Below are 19,225 nucleotides of genomic sequence, written 5' to 3'. Positions count from 1 at the left end.
AATTGTACTTGTCAAAGTCTTTAAAAACCTTAGTTGCTTTTCAACAACGATCTGAAAAATGTTTTTACGCACGAACAATTCGTATTCTTCTACTTCAAGCATTCCCTGTTTCAACGCAATTGGATTTGGCAGTTGAATTGAATAGGTGTGATATCGCCAAAGAAGAAATTTTAACGGTTGACAACGTATCTTATTGGCAGGTATGAGCACTGTGTTATGTGTCTATGTTTACAACTATTGTATTACGATTTCTGACCTAGTGTTATCTGATCATGGATTGGTATGATTGCGATTGTTTTTCAACAGACATTATGTTCGAAAGAGTTAATGCACGAATTATTTATAGAGCAGTCGCTCGACAATATTGCGTGATCAGTTTGCCCTTTTCGTTTCTACTTTTCGTTTCTACTTCAGTCTGTAATGTGATCTCTACGTTATCGCCCACCTGTATGCGTCCCTGTGCTACGGGTGCACTTCAAAGAACAATTCGACGGGAACATGTCTTGCGATAAAATATCAGTCTTGCTGTAAACACAACTAAAATATTCACTTTTTATCAATTTATTCCAAAATCTTTATAGCTTACACTTGTTAAAGGCATAGAAACCTTCGAACGAGACAATCATCTTGTCAGGATAACATCCCAGTTTGGGTTAAAGCCCAGTTCGGACTTAATCCAAAAATAAAACAGATATGAACTGTAAATGCTCGCGTGTTTCACTATATATTGAGGTTATGTGTAAATTTGAACCTTTGCCACATGTTTGCAACTTCATTGAAAGTATTATGATCAACATAATGAACAATATTCACCACAGATTAACTTTATAGGTCATTAAGTATTCAAATACGCAAGTAGCTGAAATAGAAATAGTTAATTTCTTTGACTGCTGTCATTGTATCACCACTTTATATAGCAAGTGTAATTGCATGCCTTTGGTCAAGTCCTTCAAACTATATATTCCAAACTTTGAAAGCTCATTAGATATGCAAACTATAAATTAGCTGACACGAAAACTTAAGTGCGAAATAACTATCAATATTGGTATAAACTGGTATAATCATCAATGTACATAGCATGTTATGCCAACTTTGATCAAATAAATCGAAGTATATATCCCTAATTAGAAAGTTCATTAAATACACAAATTAGGAATTGGCTGAAGCAAAATGCTTAATGCCTTTCAATAATTTTAGCCTACATAATAGTATCTTTAATGTACATAGCAAGTTTTATCAATTTTGGTCATGTAAATTCAAATATATATCCCTAATTTCAAAAATTCATTAAATATGCAAATTAGGAGCTGGATGAAGTAAAAATGCTTAATGACTTTCAGTAACGTCGTATCATAGTATCTTTATGTACATAGCAAGTTTCGTCAACTTTGGTCTAGTCAATACAGATAAATATCCCTGATTATGAAAGTTCATTAAATATGCAAATAAGGAATTGGCTAATGTTCAAATGCTTAATGACTTTCAATAATGTTCTATCATAGTATCTTTAATGTACATAGCCAGTTTCGTCGACTGTGGTCTCGTCAATTCAGATAAATACCCCTAATTAGGAAAGTTCATAAAATATGCAAATTAGGAATTGGCTGAAGTAAAAATGCTTAATGACATTTAATAATGTTCTATCATAGTATCTTTAATGTACATAGCAAGTTTCATCAATTTTGGTCATGTAAATTCAAATATATATCCTTAATTTCAAAAGGTCATTAAATATGCAAATTAGGATTTGGATGAAGTAAAAATGCTTATTGACTTTCAGTAATGTTAAATCATAGTATCCTCAGTATGCATACCAAGTTCTGTCAATTTTGATCGAGTAAATTCAGATATATATGCCTAATTAGTAGATTTTAAATATGCAAATTAGTAATTATTTTTCACGTCACCCCTTAATAACTTGCACAGCTGATATATCTTGATGTGATCAACATTTGTAGCAAATCTCATAAAATTGTGTGCAGTCGTTCTCAATGTATAGCCGTTTTTTCTAAAATCATTAATTATGCAAATGAGCAAAAAGTAAGCAAGCCACACCCACCAAAAACTAATCAGTTCTTGCCATTTGCAAACTGAATCTATGTACCAGATTTGATTCTGATCTGATGAGCCGTTTTTGAGATATTGAGCACACAGACAGACAGACAGACAGACAGACAGACAGACAGACAGACAGACAGACAGACAGACAGACAGACAGACAGACAGACAGACACACAGACAGACAGACATCGCTGCGACATATGCTCACGTGTGTCAACACGTGAGCAAACAACATATAATGATTGCAATTTCAAAGGAAAACAAAAGACATGAACACCTCATAATCTTCCTAACATCATAGTTAATCTCGATCCCGGGCCTTTTCAAGCAAGGGCTTAGAGGAAACTGCTAAATGATTCCAGGTGCATGTCCCTCTCGGTTTCAATATCTGTGATTGAAGTAAGCCATTCTCTGCCTGTGGTTGTTGCATACTACCTCAATTATTTTGCAACCTTCCTTTATTCATACTTTAAAAGAGACTGTCACAATTTGAAGTATGTAACCGGAGCTTATTTTCACGTTTCAGACACACATTGATTCACTCAATCACATCTTGCTTTCGGCGTTAATACAGAACAAGGCAGACCTTGCTGAGGTGATCGTTGCCTATATCGTGGATATGGACAGGTTTTTGACCTACGAGAGGCTGTATGCCTTATACTCTTCGGTATCCACTCTATTTTTCAAATGTTTATTTTTCGTCGTGAGGCATGTAAGGATCAAAATATTAATAAGATATGTCGTTAAAAGATTTTAAAACGTGCATATCCGCTTTGAAATTAAAAACCAAACCAAACAAAACAAAAACAGCTGTTTTCTCTTTAGGGTGTTGACAAAGATTTTTTAATTTTTATTTTTGACAATTTTGGCAGCAAAAATATCCAAACATTATGCTTAACGTAGCTACATACCTTTTAGACACTTTCAGATTTTTATTTTTTTCTCAATTGAACACGTCCCAAAGCCCAATAAAGTATACATTTTCTGAAAGCCCTGATATAGAGCTATCCGATTAAGCTCAGTACACCGGTCATTATTTGCATAGGAGTCACGTAACAAGCGTTTTGCTGAACCTTAAAAAACCGGTTTTTCCCGCCTTATGCAAACACGCTGCAAGATTTCCGGTTGGAATTTCTTCATTGACAAGCCTTGACAATATCCTTCAAAACCGTGTCTGCGATTTTTTCCCGGAGGCTCCATTTTAAAATATATGGCGTGATAATTAAAATTCTTTGAAAAGCACCTTCATCTAAAACCTTTAAGAGCGCATAAAAAACAAAGGCCTATAGAGAAAATCCTAGACACGGTTTCGAAGGATATTGTCAAAGCTTGTCAATGAAGAAATTCCAACCGGAAATCTTGCAGCGTGTATGCATAAGGCGGGAAAAACCGGTTTTTTGAAGCTTCAGCAAAACGCTTGTCATGTGACTCCTATGTAAATAATGACCGTGCACTGTGCTTAGTCAGATAGCTCTATATCAGGGCTTTCAGAAAATGTATACTTTATTGGGGTTTGGGACGTTTTCAATTGAGAAAAAAATAAAAATCTGAAAGTGTCTAAAAGGTATGTAGCTACCTTAACTCTTTGTAGAAAAATAATGTACCTTTATGTTTATTTGGAATTGTCGATTATCACATCCGGTGAAAACTAAGCACCATATGCTGAGGGACATATGAAATGTCTATCATGATAATAAACAATTATTTAAGCTTATTAGATAAATAATAATCACGGCTACATTATATGTCATGACGCAGCCTGTATACGGAGACGTTGGTGATGCCGATATCCGAATTAGCACTCGACACATCCTGAGAGAGAAGTTTGGAGTTGACAAACCGGTAGGCAGTCGGGTGTTGTTAGCACTGTAACTTTTCTCGTCATATCATAATGCAGGTCCGTCTCACCTTTCAAACATTCTTGCCAGGGCAATGCTTTTAAAAGTGAAGTGTTGTTGCGCGCATGAGTGATAATACTATGTGAATGAAAAATAATACAAAATGGGGCATCACACAACAAAGATATTGATTTATAAAATATGCTCCTGAAAGCTCTAAAACGTTTTTATAATCTATTTTAACTGTGAAAAAAACGAACGTTTCCTGGCGGTGGTTATCCTTTTAAAAGTCGTTATTATTTTAAAAGTCATACGACATTTCGGGAAGTTTTTTTTTCTGCAGTATGAATGTGGCGTATATTATGCAGTTTGTTCACAAAGAACAACACATAAACGTACGGCAGGATACATATCTAGTTGGATTTCTTACCATTTAGGATTGAGACTTTATAAGTAAACTGCATGATAACATATTAAATATAGATAAAACACGATAAAGCTTTCTAGCAAGTAACAATCATGTCTAAATTTTATCGTAAATGCAGGTTGTACAGTGGAACGCTTCCTATGCTTTTATCAATATAATAATAAACAAAACGTCTTGAAAGAGTTTTCTTGATGTTCGAGAAGTTAACGACCTTACTATGCACTCTCTGATCTAATTTTAGAAGGACGCGAAGTTGTTCGAGAGAGTTTCTTCTTTGCTCAAAGAGCTGACAGAAGATGAATATGTTGAGCTCTACCAAGAAAAACCGCGAGAATGCGAAAAGGTGTCGGATCCCGACAAACATTTATTCTTGTGGGCAGTTTGTTAAACAGAAGATGCCTGGCCATTTTGTTCTGGAAAAGGCTTCTCACTGGCAATATAGGTTGGTACTACTCTTTTTAGCATTCTACATATTTTAGATTTCAGTCAAGAAACTCAATTAACGAAAGTTGGATTTTCATATAAGATCTTTCCTTTCGCATTATCACGTGAATATTTCCATTGACTTGAATATAAGTATATTATTGGACTTGAGACTTAATTTAAACAAAAAACAATGTCTTAGCGCAGAGATATCGATGTTTGCCACCTTCAGCATTATGAAAAAGATCCATTTCATCCGGTCATTTGCAACATTTTAGACAAAGCAAGGATTATCGTTGATATTAAAATCTATCATATAACATGTACACGTACGATAGTTAACTGTCCACGGCAAAATGAGAAAAAACAACTATGTTCCTGCTGGTTTGGTAATAAGTATTTATGCCGTTACTGTGCGAAGGAACCCTGCATTACCCGTTGTGAGTGGAGCTACCGAAATCAAGTACACCGTCCTAGTAAAACTGCAATTTTGAAAATGCGGAACGGGTTTGAATTAATGAACGATCAATTAGACAACCAATGAACGAGCTAATTAATCATACACAGAATTTGCAATTGTAGTGGCAGCAGAACTTTCTACTTTCGGATTTAAAAATAAAGTGCTTAGGAATCTTGCAAAAATGACGTCTGTTTATGTATATATATATATATATATATATATATATATATATATATATATATATATATATATATATATATAGACAACTTGGGATAATGAAATATGTTATATAGCGTTTTTATATAATTATTGGACTTTGTTCATAAGTGGTTCTAACGAGATGGTTGCTCAAGGGGTATCCTAGAGGAGGATATGTCCTTCCACTAGCAGCATGTCCTCATTGTCATCAGCTATGGATGTATTGCCTTCATTTTATGTATAAAAAGTAACAATAATATCCATATTCAGAGATGTTAGAGTCATTAAAATGCCCGTGTCACGTTTTGTCTTCGCAGGTGCAGCTTTGATTGCTGGCAGGATCCTTCGAGTTTTATCTGGTTATGCAAAGAGGAAAGAGGAACTCACCTTGCACTTTGATCTTTTAAAGCATGCTGAGTGAGTAATCTTTGGAATTCAGATCCTCTTGTTTCCAGGGAAAGTTAAAATGTAGAAGGTTCTTGTAACTAACAAAACTTTCATCATTGATGAAAGATTAGGGTTTATGCGGATACGGAGATGTTTTCAGTTGACATATTAACAAGGCAATATCGGCATCAAAGAAGTTTTTTGACAACTATTTAAAAAAGCTATAGACTGAAGAAGATGTAAGTCGTCACTGCACTTTAATAGAACAGTAGCTTTTTTCATCGTGTGCTCTTATTTGCCGCTGGCTTTCCCTACCTTTTCCCACAGTGAATTTGAAAATCTGGCTACTTACGTACTGGATATGTGTTATGAGTCTGACAAAGAACTAGCTGAACTAGTCTTGGTGCGTACGCTGCATGCATGGGGGAAAACGACGTGCTTGTCCATCGCATATTCGGCGCAACACATGAAATTCATGGAACACGATTGTTGCCAAACCAAACTTCTTAGGATCTGGAAGGGAAACTTGTTGATAAATTCGAAGGCACAGTGGTTGACTGTAAGTATTTTCGCCGAATAGATGCTTTCATTATTTTGCCTGAAACCAAGCCTACTCAGTTGTATGAATGAAAGCAAACGGTCAATAAGATGACAAAACGAACTTTTATTTTTTTGACCAAATGCACTGTAAGATTTTCCCCTTCGAAAAATGCTTAAATCTTGATAAAACAGAAGTGCAACTTGACAAGTAGGTAGGCAGTGACTAATTGGTTGAATATTATGTTTGATTCATTGACAGTTTTTCGTTGCCACTATTTTGCCCATCTTTCCATTCATGTCATTTATTGACACTGAATCAGAAGTAAGACATTCAGGTTTAAAATCTGAAGAAGTAGAAGAAAGACATTCGGGATTTAAATGTGAAGATGTAACCTTCTTCGAGGGAATGAGATATTACTACACAGCACCGATCACCAAATTTATATACAGCATGGTAAGAATCTAGTTATTGATCTTGTCACTGTATTGACTTGAACGCAAGCGCATTAGTTTCCAACAAAAAAGCTGAAATATTAAGTATTGAGCTACAGCGACGCATTGTATATCACATTATTAGCCTGCAGCAACGCGTTGTATACAGAGTACAATGCTATTATTGTATGATAATGTTTTTCGACTAAATCATGATAACCATAGCAGCTCAATACCATGCATGAGCAGACAATCTTCCGCACTGAGTATTCGACAAAACCTTTTGACACTACTTTCAGAGTAATTGTAGTCTGCAAAACAGTAAAGGAGCTATAGAAATTACAAGAAAGTTTCGGAATTCAATTAAAGTATACAGTGACTGTACCTGAGCCACTGATCGATTGTTTATACTTTCGTCAGAATAGTTCGCCTTTTCAACAGCTTATCCTGCCGTCGGTCTCAGTATATCCTTACGATTAACAGTTCCTGTCATTCACATATGCTTTTTCTGTAAAACACAAGATCATAAAGACACTTATTTGTTATAAAAATATACGAATAACAAAAAATGAACATGTTTCTTCTGTGCATTTAATTCAGGTCTCTTACGTCTTACTGCTTTTATTGTTTGCCTTCTTTATCATGACTGACTTGAGACCCAATGGAGAGCCGAGTTCGCCAGGTACTGTTGAATGGATTGTTGTTTTCTGGGTCTGTACTTTGGTTTTGGAAGAAGTCAGACAGGTTCGTCCGTAACTAATACTTAACATTCAGTTTTTAGCCTTCTCTATAACAAGTGTATCGGAGTATGGTAGACAGCATTTTCATGAAATTCAAGTTTAAACTCATTTTCGAAAAAACAAAGATATTCAATGAATTGAAGTTGAAAGAAATATGTATGATATTCAAACACTGTAATAAAGTCTTTAAGTAAGGGTTGAGTAAAAGTCTTTCACGGTACATTCTTTATTGATACATTTGCAGACGTACATGAAATCAATAAAATGATGTTGAAATCATGAAACACGTGCAATTACTGCACTAATAATAGTACTGTTGAGCACTTGATATATAGCGTCTTAACATTATTTCTAACAGTTGGTCGCCCGTGGACCGGCATCGATGAAATACAGGCTCTACAGTTGGTTATCTGAAGGATGGAATCGATTTGATTTGGCCATGTATGTGCTGTTTGCAGTGTCCTTTGTCTTACGTCTTGTTCTTCCCCCATGTGGATTTGGAGTCGCAAGAGTTATGTACTGCATAACATTCATCTCGTTCTCCATCCGTTTCCTTCACATGGGTTTTGTGTTCGAGGGAGTTGGACCTAAGATTATCATGATTATAAAAATGGTAAGAGGAAAGACTTGTGTTTAGTGTTATGTCACATAGCATGTGGTTAAAGTACTTGTGTTGGGTGACAGCAGAATTCTAACTTATGTAAAGATGTTGTCTTTGAATGTGGCAGAGTGTAGTTTTGTTATGGAAAGGTAGATTGTATGATGCCAAAATCGATTTATTACTTTTCTGTTGCAGATGAAAGATCTTGGTTTATTCCTTTTCATACTGATAATTTTCGTTGCAAGTTTCGGCATCGCCCGAGAGGCTCTTTCGAATCCAAATATGAAGCCTCATATTCTCTTGATGTTTCAATCATTGTACAAACCATACTGGCAGCTTTACGGAGAGTTGTTTTTGGAGGAAGATGAAGGTATGTCAAATGTTTTTACACAATGTCTTTAAATTAATTAAACAACTTTAGTAAGCTTGTGTATCTTATGTTGTTCAACCCTTCAACTTTACTCATTCGAGCCTAATAAAGACTTGAAACATAAATTAGTAATATTCAAAGGCGCAGTGGACAGATTGTATCCTTATGCTTGTTTTCTCTTAATTCTTTACGTTACAAATTAATTTACCTTATAATGACGTTAAATTATCAACCAACATATACATGAACTGTACAGAAATCTATCTCAGCATCTTCAGACCAAATTTCCGGTTCTGAACTTTTTTAAAGTTGCGGTGGAAAATGCGACTCTCCATGGAGATGTTAGATCGGTTAATATCTGCACTCTGATCGACGGACATGGATGGATTTCAACAACTCTAACAGCAATCTACATGTTGATTTCCAATATCTTACTCATCAATCTACTCATCGCTATGTTCAGGTAACTAAGCGAGCTTTCACAAATTATAGTCGTTTGAAAAGAAGAGAAATAATATTCGTTTCATTTCATTATAACGACTGCCATTGAACCGATATATGGCGTGTCGTTTTAGAAGACCATTCAAAGTTGAACATTGAGCAAAGAGATGTTTGGGCGACCATACTTTGATGAAAGCTACTTTATTACTTAAAACTTCTATAAACATATAAATTTGAAGTAATAGATTCGGAATTTGGAATTGTTTGGAAATTAAAGAGTAAATCGGAAAGTGTCAATTCGTCTTTTAGAGGTTTACTAAATATTGAATTTCTTGGCTTCGTTTCATTTCCACCAGTTTCACATTTCAAAGAGTGCAGGACAAATCAGAGCTCATTTGGAGGTTCTATCGTTTCGGATTGATAAGCGAGTATCACAACCGACCAACACTGGTACCACCACTCATTGTTATAAATCATGTATACAGATTGATTATTGAATTGAAACAACGTAAGTAATATCTAATGGTATTCTAAGAAACATTTTGACATTCATTATGTGCAAATGCTCAATTGTCGTATGAGTGCAGACCGTAACATAAAATATATCGAAGCGTGTACTGACACAGAGCACATATATCATGTTTGAGACAATGAGTATTTCTTGTGTCTCTATCGCAATAACATAAGTTGCTACCATCCCGAAGAAAATAAATTCCAAGTTAAAATAAGCACCTTTGGCACCAGCCTCACTTATTAGATGCATGGTAGAATTTAAGAACCGACAACACTAAACATTGCTGAAAATGATGAATTCGATCTTTCCATACTAGGATTTTCTCCGGATAAAGAAGAGGAGTCCAATTCCCTCCGTAAGTTTTTTTTTATTAACAATTTTCAAGTGACAAGTTATTTGTCAATAATTGGCCTAATACTCGTAATCTTTGGCCTAATTTTTGAAATCATATTTCGTAACAAATAACAAAATGTCTTTTCAACAGAGAATTTATCAGGATCACACTTGCTAAAGGAAGGATGACATACCAAATAGTCACATATTAGTGTTAGAAAACTACTTTGTACTGTCGATCTATTATAAAGAAGACGGAATGAAAGAATTCTTCACTATAAACGATGTCTTAAATTTATACACTAATGGCTGTAGTTTAAAGCTACTCTTTCTAAATTTTGGCCGCAGCCACATATCATGCACGACGAATGATCTCCTAACCACGAGACCTGGAATATCCTTACTTATCTTTACAACAGTATGTAGTCGGGAAGTGCAAACACTATTTTGTCGATGCAATAAGCGGGTACAAATCTAATGAATTATGTTAAGACTTAAGTCAATGTAACACTGCATTTTCCTGTAGGTGTCCACTTAAAAAAGGGCAGCCGTATTGATGAAGATGTGAACCTGTTTGAGAGTAAACACTTGCAGAGTTATTTCATCAAGGAAAATATCAAAGAGAAGAAATCAAGCCAGAGCATGGTTACATCCGCCGCAGAAAGGTAATTCATTGTGCTAATACGTGCATCACTTTAATCATACTGTTGCTAGGGATACCAAGTACTTTTCTGTTTATTTATTTACACTTTATTGAGCGGCAGAGTTACTGAAATAGTAATTTTCATCGAGGCTCATAAATTTTCGAAAAAAAGGAAAACTACATCTGTCAACACAAGAAAACAAAATTATATTAAAAGGGGACATTTCTTTTAACATATTCTTTCAGTTTACATATGAATGTGTCTAGACTGGTGAAATTTTTTCACTACAATCGGTAATGAATTCACTTTCGTGGCATGGAAATGAAAACTACGTGGTCCGGTGCCTAAAACAAATCTTGGTTCATGACAATTCTCACGTGCAATAGAGCGTGTAAAATAATCATGAACATTTCTTTGTGGAGTAAATAAATTAGATGAATATTGTGGAGCATAACCATTCATACATTTGAAAATTAAAAGTGCCATGAAATAAAAAAATACTTTGTCTAATCGACATAACATTAAATGTAGAAAATAAAGCATTTGAGAGAAAATCAGTTGATAACTCAAAAAGTGTGCGTAACGCCCGTTTTTGAAGAGTATAAACTTTGTCAAGATTATTTGCCGTTGCATTACCCCAAACAACACAACACTTATCTAAAGTACTCTGTATGAGACCATGGTATAAGATAATACGACGATCAAAAGGGATATATCGACGTCATCTACGCTATAAACCAATTCGTTGACTAAGTTTTTTGCATAAATTATCTATGTGGACGTTCCATGATGACGTTTCATCAAGAGTTACCCTTAAAATTCAACCATATTATACTTGAGGAATGAAAGTGTCAGCATCTGTGCAGATAATGAACTGTGGGTTTGATTCAGGCTACTGCGCTCAGACTGGGTTGTAATCAGAAGGCATTTTGATTTTCTAGCATTAATTCGTATATGATTCGTAGTAATCCAATTTGAAATAGGAGTGATATCTTTTCGTATTGCATAGTTAACATCACTAAATTGCATTTACCCTTTGCTAACATTGTCTGGTCATTTGCATACATATGTAAGGTAGAAAAATCAACAAATAAAGACATGTCGTTCATAAAAATCATGAATAAAAGAGGGCCTAAAATTGAGCCTTGTGGAACGCCTACTGTAACATCATGTCTAACAGAAATACTTCCCATGTAGTCAACAACCTGCTGGCGATTTGTCACATAAGAGTTCAACCAGTTAACAGTACAATCAGACACCTTGTACAAAAGGTACATTTACAGATATTTGAAGTATATTAGCTGATATACCTATGTTAATTATATGAGATTTCTATCATTAAACGATACCGAAAACTTCAAACGCCACATAACCACATATCAGTTAATTAGTGTAGAGTTTAAGGGTCCAAAGTTACGAAAGGGGTATTCTACCTCAGTATAGACGCACTTCTTTCCCTAATTTAACGAATTCCTTATTACATTTCTTTCTTATGTCTCGTCTCCATTTGTATGTGCAGATTAACTAAAGTGGAGGAAAGGCTTGATAACCTGGAGAAACATGTTGCAGAAATACTGAAAATGGTGTCAGCTAAAGAATTCAAGGAATCGAAAATGGAGAAAAATATTGCAGAAATACTGAAAATACTGAAGAAATAAAGGAATCGAAAATCGCCATGGAGACATCCAGTCCTTATCTGAGAGATTCAAAAATTGTATATACAAATCGAAATACCTGAAAATTGACCGTGGACAGACGCATGCGCTAGTTTGGCCCATATTTCGAACGCAAAGGTTCAGCTGGCTGCCCCCTTAGCAGTCGCTCTCCAGCCTTCTGATCTCGGTTGCAGAGCCGGAGATAAGCTTGCTACATGGCACCTGCAGCGAGGACTACATCCTTATTTTTGGAAAAGAAGAGCCAGAACGAAAACAGTCTTCGGACAGAGCGCGACTCCTATTATCACAATACTGTAGTGTATATTCAGAAATTCCTGCTTTAACGACATGGTAGCCAAGAATCAAGTGTACGTGTATAAAATAGTTTCCTTTTTCTCGTAACATTGTTAAGCTCACTTCATATATTAATAAATGTATAAAAGAAGCGAATTCGAAGGGTCACGCTACAAATAAATAACATTGAGTTATCTTTGACCCCTCAATTTAAGCATTCCTGAGGCATACAAGACTTTGATTTTTGTGCATTTTCATCCGAAGACGTTATAGGAGATAAATGTCCTTCATTACACTATACACCTTTAAGACTACATGTTGAAGAACCACATTTAATGACCAGTGGCACCTTTACGTAGCTGAAGGTTCCGAAATGCAAGTTGTTATTTTTTTTGGATTTTGTGACAAATTGCCATATTTTGCCATGTCGTACATTGAAAGACCCCGGCAGAAATATCATGATTAGGGTTTCGTTACATCATTTATTACTTGTAAAACAGAATTATTATCCCAGAACATCTCATCTGTAAATTTTGTAAAAAAATGCCAAGGTTTTCTGAACATTCACTATTTGGGGTGAAAATACAGTGACATGTTTGATTCTGTGTGCATATTCATCAAATGAGTAAAAACTACTCCAACGTGATTTTTGAGTTTATTTATATCTTGTTTGTTCACATGAACTCCGTCTTTGCACATGTATGGCAATAAAAATATACAGTCGCGTGAAACATAGAGAAAAATTGATGTTTTTAGATTTTTCGTCACTGACCCGCCTGTCTACAATATTCCATATAGAAATGTTCTCAGTGCCCGAAATATTGACGGTAGGACGTTTTCTTTCGTATGCACACCTTCGGCCTGCCACCGCAATAACAAGGTCCGACCGATCGTTTGTTTTGAATTAAGATTAACTTTTCTGTGAAGTTTCACTGAAATGCGACTCAGAACTGTTCAAAATGAGGTCTGAGTGAAACAATAACGCAAACATAGATATTTCGTTATGTTTTAGTAACAAATTGTGAATAGAGGTCGGGCTAGCTGCTCCGACCGACCAACAGCTTTATGTACGTGAATCACGATGACCGAGTCACGCTCTATCGCAGCGAGATTGACGCCCATTTTATGACATTCAAACAGGATAACAACATCATTAATCAATGGATGAGAAGAATGCATACTCTTGACGAGCCTATCTATACATATGCAGATATTTTTGACAGTGAGCTTTAGGATTGCCAGTTAAATTTGAGCAAAAGCTCGGAGATCCACCGTCCCTGGCAGAAGATTGGCAAATGTTATTAACGTTGTCAAAGAGCAAATGACATAGTAATTAGCATATCAAGTGCACTGAATCAAAGCCTTTGACTAGCGCATAGAAAAGGTCAAATGACATCATTCATAAGAGGTCATATTTGCTTGAGATCGCTCGGTGTGTGAGCGGCCCAAGGTCCACTGTTTGCATTGCATGCTGCATGTGTGCGATATTTCACTAAACATTTTACAGCGACTGTGATCTAACAAATATCGACTGATTCTTCGACATAACCAATTTGCAGGGTAAGATCTTCGCAGGATTGCATGAGTTTCATTTTTCATCGTGGGCTTTGTTTTACAAGAGTCTTGGAGAAATCACCACTGCCTCTTCTTGCAATACTATTTTATGTTGTACTACGGGACAGGATGTTGTTGCTAAACTTGTGGCCAAGCAGGAGAAACCGAGCGGCTAAAGAGCTGACAGTCTAGGCCATAGCCGCTAACATCGTTGTTTTGATCGTCGATCAACGCTCTATGATCGATGTTTTAGGCGAACGTTGTGTGTTAGTACCATAAGAATACTGAGATTTAGCCTTCGGCCCCATACTTCGATCCCGGGCCTTCGATCGACTATCCAAGCAAACACTGCAAGAACATGTGGTCTTTGCTAGCAACTCCAGTTACTGTAGTTCCACATCGTTCTCAGCCACTATTGTAGCAACTGACAAATGCCAGTGCCACTAAGAAACTTTGCGGATAACCAAAAGACCTCCGTTAGGTTCTTACTGCAGTTGTGATAATACAGCAAAATCTTGCAAATGGCATGTAAACGTAGTACCCTTCAACCAAGGATCAGCAATGGGGGTAGTAATAGAGGGTGCATCTCCAACTTCTAGTGCTTTAAGGTTCCAAGGTTAATAAGCTCAGAACCCCCGAAAATTGCTCTTCCAAAGTGTGTCTCAGAGTTTTTTATATCTTGCTCATTTTTAACACAATTTTAAAGAAATCAACTAGGATTAAATTCACCGCTCAGGAAGATTTTCTGGCATAAAAATTGTTTTAGAAAGTTTAAAAAAATTCTGAGACATGCTTTGGAAGATCCCTAGTACAGCTTGCACTGACACGAATTTCAGCCTTATATCTGAAAGCATTAAAGTTGCAATATGGATCAGAATTAACCTTCATATTTCGAAGATTTAACTATATAGAAAAATCAAAGTGGTCCCCGGGAAATTCAAAAGATTGTACACTCTGTCTGCTTTATTCAACTTCTTTTGCGTAATTGAAGGAATGTTTTAACTTGAAAAATGTAATATGCGACCTATGAAGTATCAGGTATTAATAGGACTTTAGTACACTTCCTTGGATTTTTGTCAACTTTTAGTGTTGAATAAAGAAAATCAGTTTGACTCCAAAAGTGTCATTTTGACCTCAAAGTGTCCCCATAAACTTGGGATGATTTTACGCTCTCTCTGCTGTATTCAGTATCGTTTATGTTAAGGAAAGAATGTGTTGATTTTAAAATTGCATATGCGACCTGTAAAGTAGCAAGTATTAATAAGACAAGAGTACACTTCCTTTTTTGTCTAACTTTTAGTATTGAATAAAGAAAATCAGTTTGACCTCAAAAGTGTGCTACTGACATCAAAGGTGTCCCCTGAAAATTCTGATAATTTTACGTTCGGTCTGCTGTATTCAACTTCATTAAGGTAATGTATTACTTCAATTCTGTCACTTTCTATGGTACGTATTGGATTTTTGTAAAAAATTATAAAGAAAAATAGCCTCCCCTTCCCCCCCCCCAAAAAAAAAAAAATAAAAAAAATTGGCCTCGAGCCCAGTTCAGGTGAATTTCATATCTGTGCATTCGTAGCACAATGCTGAGGCGTATAGATCGCATTCGTGTCATGGGATATCGCTACAGAACCGCTGCTAATCTGTCCATAGACCTTTTCCGTAGTTTACTTCGACACCAATCAGTTTTTTTATTTACCTCGCAAAATAATAAAATAGCTCATTTAGTCTTTGAATACATGAACATGTACCCACTTTATCTCTTACTATCTATGACTCATCTTCTACTTCCGTTAATCATGTCATATGTGGCAACATCTAATTTCAACGGTTTTTGAGAGCCGTCGACTGTTTCTGCTCGGTTCTGAACTTTTGACAGATCCAACGTATTCAATACGTTTTACGCGAGAGGGCAAACGTTGAAGAGTTCGTGGACGTCGGCTCATGGAAAAATGGTTGAAAATGCATGTTTATATCATCGAGGTAGCTAGCAGAATTAGATTATGGGTCGTGAACCGACAAGTGTTATAGTCCCGGTCGAAGCAAACTACCAAAAATGTCTATGGGCTGGCTTGTGGCGATGCATTTTTGAACAGCAAGACGCCTCAGCACTGCTTCAAATTGCATTTGATATCCGTTTATGTATTTAAGAGCAGCGATTAGAATGACTTCCAAATGTCGATATGACTTCAAATGAGTCATTTTATAGATAAGTCATGATTGGTATAGACACTAGCCCTCTCCATTGTTAATTCTGTACTCTGCCCTTATTTTGTACATTTTTTCCAACTTTAGGTATTAAATAGCACCTGATATTATATTCGAAACGTCCATGTGACAAAAAAGTGTCCGTTATGCGGTAGGTGCCGTCAGACTTGAGTTTAACCCCTTTCTTACCGGACATTTAGGATGGGACCACTTTGAATTCAGGGACCACTTTGAGGTCTTCACACTCGATCGATTGAACGTACACAGTAGGTGTACAATGTGCGGCACTGACATACATGTATGTGGGTGAGAAAATCAAATACACGATCTTTTCTAGAGCTGTACTTTATCATATCGACATACTTAAATTTCTGAAACATTGTGATGCTACCAAATATGGCAAACGCAAAATTTACAATGAATTATCAATATATATGTCAAGTTCTGTCATCATGTCAACATCGCCCCTCAAACGTGCACTCTATTGAGACGTCATCACTCGTGGTTGTACTTGTCACGTGCACTGCTGTTCTAGCCGCAACGTATCAAAGTAAACGTATATATGTGTGCCAGGATTGGTAAGAGGCTTAGCTAAGAAGAGTACTTCAACGGAGTATGGTCTATTTGCTTCAGTTTTACGGAAAAATCGACAACTTTGATCCATATTGCAACTTTAAAACAAAGCATAGGAAAACCGATTTGAAAGGTTTGTAAACTACCTGTCATGTGATAATTACGTACATAATGGTGACACTTTGGTAACCAAAATCTTGATCTATACCTACGCTTTCCGAAATATATAATTTACGGGGGTGCTGGGCTTATTAACCACCAGAGAATTGATAGTTTAAAAAGTCAATTTCTTGTCTAGAAACCTTAAACGTATTTGTGCTGGATTTATTTTCAGTAACATAACATATTGACCCTCTTTAAAAAGAATTATTTTAATGTTCTCGGACTTTAAGCACTGGTACACAATAAGGAAACAGCAAAACGGGTCATGGTTGTAATCTGCAGTTTCTGAAATGTAGCATAAAAGGATATCCATATACATGCACTTGCTTTACCATGCGAAAGACTCATCAACGGGAAAACAAAGCATAGGTGTGCTTTATTAAATATACATGGATTTTATTGTCAGACACATACACATTGCAATTTGGTATCTAATGTTTAGATGTTTTTTGTAATCATGACTATATCGATAAAATGTTTGTAATATTCAGTAAGATATTTATATATAATTTGATAATGAATTCGGCAACTATACATATACAGTATTCATGTCTCAGTTGGAAATTACACTGCTCGAAGCTAATAGCAGAGCGTTATTATAATTATACCACAAATAAATTCGAGTACAAAGTAATAATATGTGTTAAGTTTCATGCAACTAGCAATCATTAGACTACCTTTATCCCGAGGGTAAGAGTAATCTGAAGATTGTAAAAGTAATCAAAAGATTGCTACATGCCTAGATGCATGAAACTCTAGTTATAGATATAATTATATATAATATTGGATATATGAGATATATGATAATATAATATATACGAATGTATGTATGTATGTATGTATGTATGTATGTATGTATGTATGTATGTATGTATGTATGTATGTATGTATGTATGTATGTATGTATGTATGTATGTATGTATGTATGTATGTATGTGTATGTGTATGTGTGTGTAAAATTCACATTAACATATATCAAGGTTGATCATAAGCAAAATAGTACTAGAAACTATATATATATATATATATATATATATATATATATATATATATATATATATATATATATATATATATATATATCATCTATCATATTAATAAGACTTTGTGATCTCAATCTTTGTATTTCAAAATAATTTTATGATGGGACAGGTATCTTCTGATGTTTCCTTTAGTACTTGATCAATGCTTAAGATTTGTTGTTGTGCGTACGTTTAGTACGTTTTTCCTTGTTTTGTTTGTTTTTTTAATTAGCTGCTTTCAACATTAATGAACCGAAGTATAAGGCAAGTTTAGTGACCATCTTTGTAAGGGTATATAAAGGTATCACATAAATGTACATAGCATTTGGTGCACAATTTGGGTCTTTATCATCCTGTAATGGCGGCAATTATAAACTGCTCGTATTGTGCATCTGTTCCTCCAGGCAGACTTGTCTATTGACGTAATCTTCCAGACGTGCAACAGTTTCCTCCAGTTCGGCACAAAGATTTTCATAATTTCTACACTCTGTAAAGAGAAAAGCGCACAAAAGTAACTAGAACTCAATACTCAAACGTATTTGGATTACTAATTTGCGATCATTTATAAAAAAACCCTAAGATCATGTGGCAGATTTAGTAACCGGATATGAACTGAATATGTTCATGTGTTTAACAACAGGTTCATTAATAGTAGTGCACTTCACAGAACAATGAGATATATGTTATCACCAAATGTAGCAGGTTTTTTCAACTTCGTAGTGTACTCTCAGAGTTTAATCACTAATTACAAAACTTTATTTAATATGCAAATGAGCTGTTCATTAACTTGACACTGCTCAATGCTTTATGGGACAATTAGATATCCATCAGATCAACATTTGTAGCACGTTTTATTTAATTTAATGCTGCAATTTTAGAGTTATGTCACTAATTACAAAGTTCATTAAATATGCAAATAAACCCTAAATTAACTTGACAGTGTTCAATGATTCGTAGCACAATTGAATATTATCAAATCAATATCTGTAGCACGTTTCACAAAATTTTGGTGCCGACATTTCAGAGTTATATACCTAATTACAAGTTTATTAACTATGCAAATGAACCCTTAATTAACCTTACACTACTAAATGCTTTGCAATACAGTTAGATATCTGTTGTATCAGTATGTGAAGTAGTTTTCATCACATTTGATGCAGTTATTTCGGAGTTATATGACTAATTATAAGACTTCATGAAATATGTAAATGAGCAGATTATTAAATTTACACTGCTCAATGCTTCTCAGTACAATTTGATATTTATCAGATCAACATCTGTAACAAGTTTCATCAAATTTAACACCGTAATTTTGGAGTAATATCACTAATTACAAAGTTCATTAAATATG

The 19,225-nt window shown here is 35.2% G+C and overlaps 1 protein-coding gene across 1 annotated transcript in view; it reads left to right on the top strand.

The window, feature by feature from the left end:
* LOC139129487 (transient receptor potential cation channel subfamily M member 1-like) overlaps positions 1–12,502 on the top strand; it is a 28,573-nt gene extending 16,071 nt beyond the window's left edge. The window contains exons 10-24 of the mRNA XM_070695122.1: positions 100–200; positions 2,588–2,728; positions 3,820–3,903; positions 4,568–4,768; positions 5,725–5,824; positions 6,122–6,353; positions 6,594–6,788; positions 7,367–7,510; positions 7,865–8,119; positions 8,303–8,477; positions 8,787–8,940; positions 9,275–9,426; positions 9,749–9,787; positions 10,292–10,430; positions 11,929–12,502. Coding sequence (XP_070551223.1) covers positions 4,660–4,768; positions 5,725–5,824; positions 6,122–6,353; positions 6,594–6,788; positions 7,367–7,510; positions 7,865–8,119; positions 8,303–8,477; positions 8,787–8,940; positions 9,275–9,426; positions 9,749–9,787; positions 10,292–10,430; positions 11,929–12,067 — 1,833 coding nt within the window. The 5' untranslated portion in view covers positions 100–200; positions 2,588–2,728; positions 3,820–3,903; positions 4,568–4,659 and the 3' untranslated portion in view covers positions 12,068–12,502. The remainder of the gene's footprint in view (positions 1–99; positions 201–2,587; positions 2,729–3,819; positions 3,904–4,567; positions 4,769–5,724; positions 5,825–6,121; positions 6,354–6,593; positions 6,789–7,366; positions 7,511–7,864; positions 8,120–8,302; positions 8,478–8,786; positions 8,941–9,274; positions 9,427–9,748; positions 9,788–10,291; positions 10,431–11,928) is intronic.
* The last annotated feature ends 6,723 nt before the right edge of the window (positions 12,503–19,225 follow it).

The sequence above is a fragment of the Ptychodera flava genome, chromosome 3 (genome assembly GCF_041260155.1).
Source record: "Ptychodera flava strain L36383 chromosome 3, AS_Pfla_20210202, whole genome shotgun sequence".
NCBI classification, from domain to species: domain Eukaryota; kingdom Metazoa; phylum Hemichordata; class Enteropneusta; family Ptychoderidae; genus Ptychodera; species Ptychodera flava.
Note: the sequence above shows the minus strand (reverse complement) of the source record. Positions and strands in the feature narration are given on the sequence as shown.